Below are 13072 nucleotides of genomic sequence, written 5' to 3' on the forward strand. Positions count from 1 at the left end.
TGACAAATAACATATTATGAAGTTTCATTTGTAACTTTTAAGTATATGACGTCCTTGATAATAATTTTGTTTTTTGTATTGAGATTCTCACTTATTTACGTAAATTAAGCAATTTGTAAAATTTTATCTACATTAGTTATTTTTATACCTGTGGTTTTGCTTTTATCTATAATAGGCAGAGGTACTTAGTTTAACTTTGGTTCTCACGTTTGGCTAGGGCGAGACGGTCCCTCAAATCTGTTCTGATAGAATTCCTCGCGTTCCAGTCTTTATTCATCACACGCGCGCTCTTTCTAGGAATTCTGAGTCGCTAATGCTCACATGCTCTCCTCGTATCCGCAACTACGAATAAATCGCTGCCATTATTTAGTATGTGAGGAGGCGCTGTACTTACGTGCCTTGTACTTGCTTCGGCGAATTTATGGACGTGTCAAAGGCCGATCATAGTCTGGGAACCTTCTAAATTAGCATTCTCGATATTTTAAATGTAGATATCCTATCTCTGTATTCGTTTCTACTTAGAGTCTGGTTAACGAAAGAAGAGACTGGAAAAGTGCGACAAATTAAAAAAATATCAGTATGGCTCTGAAATTATTATGACAGACCTGGAATAACCTAATTTGATAGAACAGAAATAAAAATAAGTAATTCTAAAGTATTATTTCGTTAGCCCGACTCTACTAGTAATTTGGTATTCTAAAACTTAATCCAACTATATCTAAGCAATCATAATATTTTATAGAACAATAACTTTTCATACTTATCATATTATATCAGGTTTTTAGTTGTGGTATTAATTCTGCAATTCCATTTCTGACAGGAATTATGCGAGTCATTATTTGAACAGCCATTTTAGCTTCCTTATTTCATTTCTACTTTGAAGATAATGAGACTTCATGTAAGGAATTCAGAAGTGTAGGTAATGACTCTGGGAAACACTGATTTGTTGTTGATGCGTAAAACTAAGGTTTTCATTCGCCTCGATTTGTATATTTAGACAAAAGTTTTAGTTTATTTCCACAGCGTCTGCCGTGATTGGAATATCCTAGATACATTTATTCGAGTTGTTTAATTTTATTTGACTGCCGACATAGGTATGCAAAGTGGATTAGAAGAAAAAAAAACTGAGATACATATCGAGAGAATCATGTCTAAACTTGTATTAGGTGAGCAAGGCAACTACACCGCGCGTCATTTCGGATGAAATCCGGATGAACTGATCAGAAGATTTTTGTTTTTAGGGTTCCGTACCTCAAAAGAAAAAAGAAACCCTGATAGAATCACTTCGTTGTCTGTCTGTTGTGTCTGTCAAGACAAGGGCAACCAAAAACTAGAGGGTACTTCGAATTGACCTAGAATCATGAACTTTTGCAGGTAACAATATCTTATAGCACAAGTAAAGGAAAAAATCCGCAAACCGTGAATTTGTGGTACTTCACAAAAAAATAAGTTCTAAGACGAAATATGTTTCCTATTAAATCACGTCATAGATGGCGCTGTCAGTCATTAACTTGCAGTGTTGTACAGCTGTAGTTGGTGCGTTAAATTTTTGTACACTTACTGGTTCGAGATTTCTTGTGCGATGGTACGGAACCCCTCGTATGTGAATCTGACTCGCACTTGACCGGTTATTTTTTACCGAGGTTTCGGTTTCAACGCTTAACCCTTCTCAGGGCTTATCGCACAATCAAGAGTCGTAGAGCCAGAATAAGGTAGATATAACATTAATCTATTTCGAGACGTTCATATTTGAAATGTTATCAAGAACCTTGAAGTGAGTTAATCTTTTAATGAAAAAGCTTTAACTAAAACAAAAGACAAAAACGTTCGAACAAAAAATGCAGACTAATTGATTAAATGGACGACCATGATAATCGATTAAGGAAAACTGTTCGTTCCTATATTATCTTTTAAACAATTAAGTACAAATAGCAAATAAAGAGTGAGTATAGTCATAGTTTGTGTTAACTATAATTATGTAAGTATTTAATAAAACACGTTCTTAAAAGTAACTACATTAAAACACTGAAAAACAATAATTGATTAGAAAAAAATACATTAGTGCTAAATCGGCGACATACAAATCTCAATACTTACAATCGAAAAATCAAAATCACTAATTTTTTTCATGAAGGACTACAATAGAGATTCTACTGAAACTTAGCATATCCAAAATGACTTCTCTATAAGTGCCTAAGTAGTTTTTCTCAAGTAAACGATAAATAGTACAATCCTGATATAATCAAAGAGACCTGGCAACCTTAATCATGGACCGGACGCCGATGAGGACGCCTCCGAAAATTTGTTAGGAGCGCTTTTATTTTTTAATTCTTATATGCTTCATTCAAATCATTCCGTTGTTTATGGCCGACATTTTCATTTTTCGAATTCCACGGGACTTGAGTAAGGCCGAATGCCGCTAATGCCATGTGAAATTAAATTTAGTCCTCCTTTTTTCACTACGGCCAGATTTTAAAAGTCCCGAATTCCCGCTGTGAAGTGCCCGTTTTTTCGCGATGATTGTTATTGGGGGGGGGTAATAAATTGTTAATGTCTAGGGTTTCTAGAAAAGGTTTTGAAACTTTTGATTGATGAGTCAATTAATAATATTATGATAACTACTCACTACTAAAAACCTGTGAATTCTAGTAAATGGGTAATCTGATGAATGAGCTTCAGTCAAATATGATGGATCGTGGATATATGTTCAATAAGTACATGTAGCTACTTTCAACTTAAAGTATGCCATTTTTGTGAAAATACCTATGCGGCATCACAGAAAAAGTGTCACATTATATTGTTTGCATCAGAACCAAAAGAAAAGTAATTATTTATCAAAGGATTAAAAGATTTGGTTTAGTTTTTCGTTTCTATTTTTAATATGGAAAATTATCAATTCTTTTCACATATTGTGTTGCTTTAGAACTGGTTGTTCATGTCTAAAAAGTTGTTACGTCTGTTTTTAATGTTTCCTAGTCTTCCTAAAATATAATTGTTACAGATAAATGATAATATAAAAGTATAACATTATGTTTTAAATTACGACGCACCGTTCAACTTTTAATGTTTCCCAGTAAAACTAGAGAGGTGTAATTAATCCTTTCATAATGAAGCCACAGACTACAGATGACGGATAGAAGACAGACGGAGACCTCACGATCCGACTTGTGAAGCTAGCACGGAAGATGTTATTATCGAATCACATTGTGATACAGGCAAATGTATTTTTGGTAATTACTCTCTGAACTGTATTTGAGCCAACAGTGGTGGTCAGCCAATCAGAGACCATTGCGATCATCACAATGAAACTGGCAAACTTGGTGCTAGACAGATAATAATTAATTATTAAGATAAATAAAGCTTGATTATCTTTGATAAATATTGAAGGACAAAAAAGATGAATTTGGTTACTTGACCTGTGTAAAAGTGTAATGAATAATTGATTATTTCCTTATCATAACATTAAACACTGTCAAACTTCAACTGTCTTAAAACGAAAAACAGGAGGATTTTGGGCTTGAGGTAAAAGAAATGCGTAAAGGATTTTAGTACGCTTGAAACTAATTTCTTCTAGCGTAAATATTTAATATATATACCAGTTACTACCTACATAATATGGAATTGCGTTTTTATCTGATAATTGATGTGGGTTCATAATTTTATCGCATAATTATAGCGGTAGTTATCAAGAGATATATTTATAGTGATAATGGTACTGATTTGGAGCACACCTAAATTTTAGAGTATTCACATCCTCTTTTTACTAATGTTGTAATATGAAAAGGACAGACACAGTTTCACAGTTTTAAATTTAATTTAGAACTATCAAACCTCGCGACTTTAGCTGCCAGTCACGAGCTTACTATTTAAATTTGTAGCGTACACTAAAATTTATAGTCTTTAAATATGTAAAATTCATATAATGTCCTTTTTTAGCAATATTAAAAAGAAAAAGATGCAGATACTCTAAATTTAGTTTAGAGAAAGACAACAGAATCGGCGCCAATTTGGTTTATGAGGTAGACGTTTAATTTTTGTTGACTTTTTGTCCAAGTTTTTCTGTAGTCTGTGATTGTTCACAGCTTAATTTCCCCCCCAACTGTTTACTTACGCCCCGACTGTGGCAACCACGTTTTATAGCTGTGATAATTACTCTTGATGTTTATGTGTGTTTATGTCATGACCACTGTGACCACAGACTAACTACATGACTCATGAGATCTTTTTATTTGGCACTTTTTTATGGTCGTTATATATACACAATTTTTATATGTGCTGTATCAAGGGGCTCCTTACATTATTTTTGAAAAACTTATTCAACACCTCAAAAATTTTCAAAAAATATGTGCGAAGTTTTGATTCGTAGGTACTGTGCGTGTAATTTGAACTAATTCTTTGATTAAATTAGTTCCAAGAAATTTAAATGTGTTTGGAAAAAGTTGGAAACCACAATATTAGTGTACATAGGTATGATAAGATATTAGATTTAAGTAGGTACCTACTTACCTATTGCTAACTTTGTGCGTCATTAAAAAAACATTTCACTTTTATATTCGACTTCAAAAAAGGAGGAAATTAAATTCTCAATTCGCTCCGGTTTTTATTTCAATGCTATTAATAAATAATTAATTAAGTACCTATATATCTTTTATTTTTGGGATTCGGACTTTCAAAAACAACGAATAAATATAAGTTTTTGGTCGAATACCTACCAAAAGTTTATCAACAAATGATTACGCGGTCCTTTTTCAAATTTACGCGTCCATTAGCTCGATCTTACGACTGACGAGGCTGTATGGTTTTTGATCTTTGCATGTGAGATAAATTGTAAAAAAAAAAATACTGTGTATGCGAATCCCATAATCTAAGACGCGAATAGTACGTGAAGTTCTTAGACAATTTCAATTTCGAACGTCATAAGTTCACATAGGCCACGAGGTCGCTTGCTTTGAGAACCTCTTTTGTCTTCGTGCACTTCGCAGTACCAACAGGTATAACACGACCACTGGAAATTGTACCTCAAGTTGTCCTACAAGACAGTATCATTATGTCGTTTACAATTTATCAGTATTACTAATACATAGGGCCAATACCGCTCATAGTTACTCGTGTTTACTGTTTACCACGAAACTGCTTAGCATTCTAACCGAATGTAGTTCTGTCGCCAATAAAATGTCGACCTGAATATTTTTGTATGAGAATATCTGTACAGGGTACCTCTATAGGGTGAGATTTTGGTACTCTGTAAGCGATTATTGAGCCGCCTTTCGTAACTTTTTGAAAAGTAAATTAGGAATATAGAAAACAGGTAAAAATTGAATAAAAATCTAGTTTTTTATCTTCAAAATATAGGAGCGGTATACCTATATATAGGTAGGTTTATTTATATTTTACTCAGTGATTTTAATGTTGAGTGAGTATCAGGTCTGAAAAATCCAAAACCTAGCTTAGTCTATCTACATATATATAAAAGGTAATTTGACATTTTAAATTAAGATAAAGTTTATTTAAAAAGGTGTGACAAACTATTATATCGATTACCCCAATAAAACCAATTTTTGATTCATCAACCTACCCACCCAAATCCCACATAATTATGACATACCTGAAAGTTTCAAAAAAATAGATATACTTACCTACTACATATTTTTAATCAAAGTTGTAAGGCTTTGGCTCAGTGTATCTAGATTTTAGAGCGTATTTATGGGTTTTCTTTTTATCATCATCATTTCACAATATCACTCAAAATTTATTTGAACTAACTACACATTCCTAAGGTTTCGTATAATTTCAATAATCCTTTACAGTGTAGAAAGATTTTTCAATAAGTTTGCGTTTTATAAAACTGAACTTGTTGAGAGACATCTCCAATATTAAGTCTTCTGTGAGCTTATTGTTAGTTTTAGGTATTAGACATGGTATAAGTCCCGCAAATTGCTATTACGCGGGGCCACCATTTTAGTGACGTCAGCACTAGACTGAAGTTTCGAGCTGATGGTATATTTTTATTTCGGCTGACGTCAAAATGACGTCATTTCGATGTTAATGAGACATGATTCCAGCGCAATACCAATTTGCGGGACTTATAATGTTAAGCCGCGGTCACATATTTATTAAAATCTTATTAAAAGTCTTCCGAATATTGAGTCACCGGGTCACCGGGAAACCGCCGAGTTTCTTGCTGGGTCTTCTCGGTAGGAACGGCATTCCGAACCAGTGGTAAATTAAAACTAGCTGACTATTCATAAATACTTGTAAAAAGTTTACATGAATAAAAAACATTCTATTCTATTCTATTCAACGATCTTAGCAATCGAAGATACAAGAATAGAAATACTGGGGTAGGTATAGGTGCTTAATTAATAAGTCTGATTATACAATTTCGATACGCAATACTTTACGCTATTTTTGATTTTCAAGTTCTTGTATCTGGATCAGGGTTGCCAACTCATCATGGTTTTAAAAAACACACAAAAAAATCTTACTTAAAAACAAGTTGTACAGCCGTACTCAGAGCTTAATCGTTGCTTAAGATTGAGTTAAACGAGACAGAGCTATATCTCTCACATAAATCTGTCTCGTTTTAACTCAATTTTAAGTAACGATTAGCGACTCTGAGTGCGGCGGTTAGACTGTCAAAATGTACCTACTACATATTTATATTTAAAAAAATATTTTGAGGCATAATTCGGCTGTAAATAACTATCAATTCTTTAGATTGAATAGTAGCTATAGCAAAATAATATTTAACTTTTTTTTCAATTAATTAGTGAAAAAGGCTCGTTAAAAGATTAAAATTAAAAAAAAATAATTTGTAATTATTTTTAGTTTTTACTCAGCTTTTTTTCAACCCAGACTTGAGATAATCACTTAATTAATAATTTGCATATATCTTTTAATTCAATGTCTGATTTGAAAACATCAAACCCATAGCTTTTTAAAAAAAAGAAATGAAGCACTGCATCGGATATCAAATAAAAAAATCCCGCGTCGAAATTCTTTCGGATAATATAGTTAAATGAAAAAACCTGTCTCAAGTCTCGATGTTACCACACAGTTACATACAAGTGTGAAATATGAAATCACGACTCCTCTACACGGCTGGCTGTTTGTGTTTTAAATAACTAACTAGGTATTTTCTCGTAGTGTAAATCGAAACTAGAGATGTGGAATAGAATAGAATAGGATCCTATATTTTTATTCAAATAAACTCAAGTGGTTTTGAATCGTCAAAATACTTTTGCTCTTTTTATATGTTATAAGCAATTGCAGCCCCGCGCATTGCTGGAGCTAGTCAAATACATGCTTTTTCGGATTCCGTACCTCAAAAGGAAAAAGGAACCATTTCAGGATCACTTCGTTGTCTGTCTGCCCGTCCGTCAAGAAGAGGTATAGGGTACTTCCAGTTGACCTAGAATCATGAAATTTGGCAGATAGGTAGGTCTTATAGCACAAGTAAAGGAAAAAATCGGAAAACCGTAAATTTGTGGTTACATCATTAAAAAAAATTTAGTATTGTCAATTTTCAAAGTAGGATAACTATACAATATAATAAAGGGGTATCAATGATACAGGTAAAGCCCTTTCATATGAAACTGTACATTCTAAAACAGATTTGATTTATTTTTATGCATAATTTATTTTTTATTTGTCGTGCAAAATGCCGGAAAAAATACCCAAGTACGAAACCCTAGGTGCGCTTAAATTAAATAAAGGAAATCTTAGTCGCACTTGGCATTTTTTTATTGTTTAAGTACATAATCTTTGATTGTATGATATGCTTTTTTTAGGAGCGTACTTTTAATAGATTTTTAAACTTGTGTAGTTCTTTTTCTGTAAAGTTTTATTGTTATGTATTCTTATTTACTGGTAATTGTAAGTCTTACTGTTAGATATGCAGTTATTGGAATTTTCGCATTAGTTTAACGTTGCAAAAAATTTGCTAGAACTAATTCCATTGAAAACTAGTTAGAGTAATAAAATAAGGTCACATAGTAAACAGCTTTAATCTATACTATTACTTTGTTGCAGTTTTGTGTTAAATAGTTTTCAGTATTTAGTACATAATCTAAAGTTTTAAAAAAAACCGAATCTCTTATTTTATTTTATTTTTTGTAACATTCTCATTTCTCACCCCATAAGATTATCATTTCCTATCTGTATATTTGTTTTTGAAATTGACAAAAACAAAATGTAAGACATCTGTTGCATTTCACCATTCATCCCATTGAAAAAAACAACAAAGCAACAGATAAGTAATAGAAACAAACAATGACGACTGAAACACGTGCACGAAAGATGTGCGAAAGCAAGCGGTCACCTGATGTTAATACCTTTTGTCCTAAGTCTGTGAAACAACCCAAAACAGATGGCTTAAAACAAACACAAAAGTAACACTTCTTTCCCACGTATCCTCCATTTTAATTAATAACGAAATAACTTTAAACCAGTCCCTGATATAGGAGTCTCTTTAGACACCCCCATAAAACGATTATTATCAAATAACTAATCTCGAGCATTCAAAGTTCAAGCCCCGATTTATTTTGTTGCTCCATGTTATAGTACAATTTCGATGATACAGCACGATCTCACGGTATTAACAAAAATAGTCTATGAATCTAATTCAATTTAAAAAATCCTAATTCGTAATGGCAGCCAATTAAAACGTCGACGTGGCTTTAGATTCAAAAATGGAACATTTCGAACGCTCGGTTCGCAATCGATCGAATTTCAAATTAAGATTTCATAAAGCTAAGTGCACACCCACCGCACAGACAAAGTTTCCTCGTCTAAGTTTCAAGCTCGTTTAGTATCATAAGTATACGGTATCACTGGCTCGGGCACGTTTATAAAGGCTACCTGTACACGTACGCTTACGTCCTCGCCTCTTTTTATGGGCTGCTCGAGTCACTGTCGTGGGAACCGGCATATACTTACGGCCGACTACAGCTGACCGAAATGCGCTCTCCATACTCGATTAACAAATCAATACAGCGTATACTACGACTCACCATATTTGATCGTGCAAGCTAATCATAATAAAATATTTCGACAACCTCGCTCCTTATAGAGCGGGAATGCTTGACGTTAAAGACGTCGCATTGTCAAAAGAAAAAATAAGGTTCAAAATCGTCCGGTCGCGCTTCGTAGCCTGCTTGGTATTCAGTAATGTTCGATAACACGTCCGCCTGTGTCGCCGACGTATTAAATGAGGCTCACTTATTATAAATTCGTCAAAACTACGCATCGAAAGCTTCGAATGAGCGTTTGCAGTCTCGGGTTTGAAGAGTTTTAAGAAAAAACTCGTGCATTTTTACCGTATACGAGCCGTGTGATGTGCGTTGAGAAACTGGATTTCTACTATTGATTTCCACCATCCGACAATGATTATTGTTCGTTAGAGAGGCCTTTATCAGTTCCTATGCAAATAGCTCATTGTTAGTTCTCGCTGATGTAAATTATGTTTTCATTCGTCGAGCTAATTGACGACGGGCGACATCTGTCAGATCTGAATCACTCCTTAAGAGTTCGTGTGGTGATCTTATGAAGGAATTAAAATGGTGACCCTTTACATCCGTCGGCGGCAGCTGCATCTGTGACGTTTGTGTCTAATTACATTCGGCCACGGGCCCTGCCGGGTATTTCTGTACGTTTGATTGCTTTATTGATAGCGAGTGACCCGTTTCTTTACAATTTCTTCAACTATTACTAGCGCTATCAATTCGTGTCAATCACTTAGTTATCGTTCCGGCGAAAGTGGGACACAAAAATTACAATACCTGGGAATCAATAATAACTAATAAGCCTACAAACAAATATGTCGGTGCTTTAATACCCAAGTGTTTTTATTAAATCAAAAATTCTTTAGACTCCTGAGTGCAAATAGAAAAATGATTCCTCCGCGGATATATTGGAAACCTATCTTTATTTTATTTGTGTTGTACGAGTAAATAAAACAGGAAGCAGTTGATAAAATCAATAAATATTTGATAACTACCAATTTCATACAACATACCTATTTGCTTGCTGTCTTTAACATACGCGGTCGGAAATATCTCAAAGGTTATTATTCCTAAACCGCTCAAAATGCCGTGTTCCGTGTTACTGAACGACGAACGGTTCACAGAAGGAACCGGTTCCGATTGCGTTAGAGAAACTTTCATGAAGTCTTGGTAACATTTTTGCATGAACGTGTCCAAAATATGTCATAAAACCCATTGATAAACTTGACGGGCGCCTACAAGCTGTTGACTCGTCGCCTTATCACTGATAATCGAATTTTGACTGCCGTTTCGGCTCCTTGTGTAAACTTGGACAAAAGTCAATAGCTCCCTATCGGGCCTATCTGATACGCACCCGTTAACCATTTTTTCCCCGCCGGTGCCACGGAAACTACAAGTCCTCCATATTAGGCACTAAGTACTCCAAGACCGGCTTATGTATTATATTTTTAGCTTGTATTAAACAATTCAGCCATCTGCTCAGTTCACCTGTCTATCATGGTTAATTTACACTCATCCGCCACATAGCTTCTACAGATGTACCAACAACTTTTCTGTAGACACGTTCCAAGACTTCCAACCTAGTTAGTTATAATAATTAAGTCAACTTGTCAACCAATCTTTTCGCTTGCAGAATATTCCAACTTCCAACCAATATATTATGAATAAGTGTAGCTGATAGGTGGATGATTCGGGCCTCTGGATGAGATCTACAGTGCTTAGAAGTAACACACAGATAAAACGAAATCGAGTAAAGTTTGAGCAAAGTACGCTCTGTAAAGCTCAGCCAAACTATGTATAAAGTGAATAAAATGCCGCTAGCGTTTCTAATTGTAAAAGTTTATAAGTTAGTGGCTATACGTATTAAGGCGACTAGCAAACCAACTCACAGATATGCGAAAAATCGTCTGCCGACCTAATTCGGTCTTAGAAGTTGGCCTGTCTGACGATGCATCGAGTATATGTACAGACGTCGTAAAGTAAAGGAAATATTTGAAATGCTCAAGCGGCGCGCCCATTCTAAAGGTCTCAGTTGGTCTCAGCTTAAGATGGTAGGATACAAGTATCTCGCGTTTATCTTATTGAGAGAACGACGCGAGCTCTCTTGCGTTGAACTTTCGAACAAAGAATTTGTCTACGAAATTGTTTGTCCTTTGTTTATTTATGGTTTCGTCAACCATTCCTTTTACAACCTTCTACTTAGTTATTAGTTATTACACACAACTTTAATTGCTTTATTTCTGTTTTATTGATATTGTTTAGGTGCGTTGGGCGATTTTGGGACGGGTAAAAACTTCAAGGTCGCCTCACCGACCGCTAAAGTTAATAGTGCTCGGAGTGCGAATGTAAAACTCATGTTAATGGTTTTAATTTACAAATTATGAAATTTAAGTTTTTGATACTACTTATTTACTTATACTATTAATTTGAAAACCCAAAAAAATCCACAGTTATTTCATAGTTTTAAATTTTCCCCACTGAGTGCCAATTGTTGTTTTTTGTATACTTTTCTATTATCGACAGTTCAAGTATAATAACTATGCTGTCTTCTCCTTTCCAGGGCACCTTCTCTCTGATCGTCGAAGCGTGGCACGATACGAACGAAACGTCAAGATCTGATGGTAAGTTATCCAACCCTATTACGTTATTATTATAAGTGTTATGAAAAGGGCCTTGTTTTAGACTGGTCTTAAAAAACCAAACTCTTCTGTTAAGTTGTTGTAGTTATCGTGAGCTTATAAATTGATCTACGGGTTCATTCATAGATAGATACACTCACAGGTTTCAATTATAGAATGTAACCCTATTGCAATTATTTATCGTACAAAGTTTAATGAAAAATTCCTGTAGACATACCTACCTCCTAATCACATTTTTCTGTTTTCAAACAATTTAATCTCTAAACTGGAGTTTGGTAGCTATCGTAAACTTTTAAATGATTTTATTACCATCATTTTAACTCCTCTCAGAATCAGAAGGGAGTTTACACCATAGTTCACCACGCTGGCCTAGTACAGATTGGCTTACTTAACACACCTTTATAGAGAACACTCGGACATGCACTTGATACTTGACGCTCCTTTACTAAAGAACTTCTTAAAAGACATTTCTCGCCTATAAAAGAAACACTTGTCATACGAATATATTAAAAACGAACGTCTCTAAATTCTATTTATCTACACACTTGTCTTTATATTTTAGTATGTAGACAAGTGATGTCTTATAAGAAGCTCTGATAACGTGAAGAAGCATTTGAACATTAGAGGAAACTTAAATAAAACTGAGCTGCAATTATGATAAAAAGTGTCATGAAAACGTCGAAAATTGTGTAAAATTCATATCACGCGCGTCACGACTGGCTCACATACAGATTTCACTGTAATTCTGGGCGTTTATCGTGCATTTAACGGACAGTATGTATATTTGAATGCTTATATTATCATATCGTGGAAGACAAAAATGTTCCCATGGAGTGTGCGATTGGCGTGCAGGACACGCGGCGACGCGCGTGCTCTGTGTCCCAATGCGCGCTTGTATTCTAATAAACATAGCCTTCTGTAGGACGAAAATTTAGTAGAAATGCTCTAATGTATTCCGATGTATGACCGATTGTAGCTTCGACGTACCTACTTTTCTATTACTACTAAGTACCTAAACTCAAGACTATTCAGTCGCTGTACAGGTTCACATAAGGCATCTTAAAATTGATAATTAGCACTTAGGTATTACCTATTTGGTTAACTGGAATTTATAGTTAAAAGTATCATGGCAAATATTCACTCATAAGATTTTTCTTCTGAATCACGTCTATTTACGGTAAAGTACGAATACAAGTAAATATATGTACTTAATTAGATTTTTTTTTATCTCTTATATTTTTTAATTTTTTTTAAATAGGAACATTTCTTTAAAAAGTTAGATAGAATATTAAGCACGAACTTTATTTCTAACAAGTTCAGTATCTTGATTTTAATACCAATGACCGAGAGGCTATAAATAAATTTATGTAAAATCAAAGATTCCAAAAACGCGAAGATGAAGGTTTTTTTATATAAAAATGTAGCCGCGCC

The 13072-nt window shown here is 34.3% G+C and overlaps 1 protein-coding gene across 1 annotated transcript in view; it reads left to right on the forward strand.

Moving 5' to 3' along the window:
* The window catches only part of Delta (neurogenic locus protein delta), a 67342-nt gene that overhangs the window by 39057 nt on the left and 15213 nt on the right, over positions 1-13072 (forward strand). Inside the window, exon 3 of the mRNA XM_034979978.2 lies at positions 11563-11623. Within this exon, the coding sequence (XP_034835869.1) occupies positions 11563-11623 (61 nt within the window). The remainder of the gene's footprint in view (positions 1-11562; positions 11624-13072) is intronic.

Source organism: Maniola hyperantus, chromosome 21, assembly GCF_902806685.2.
Source record: "Maniola hyperantus chromosome 21, iAphHyp1.2, whole genome shotgun sequence".
NCBI lineage: Eukaryota > Metazoa > Arthropoda > Insecta > Lepidoptera > Nymphalidae > Maniola > Maniola hyperantus.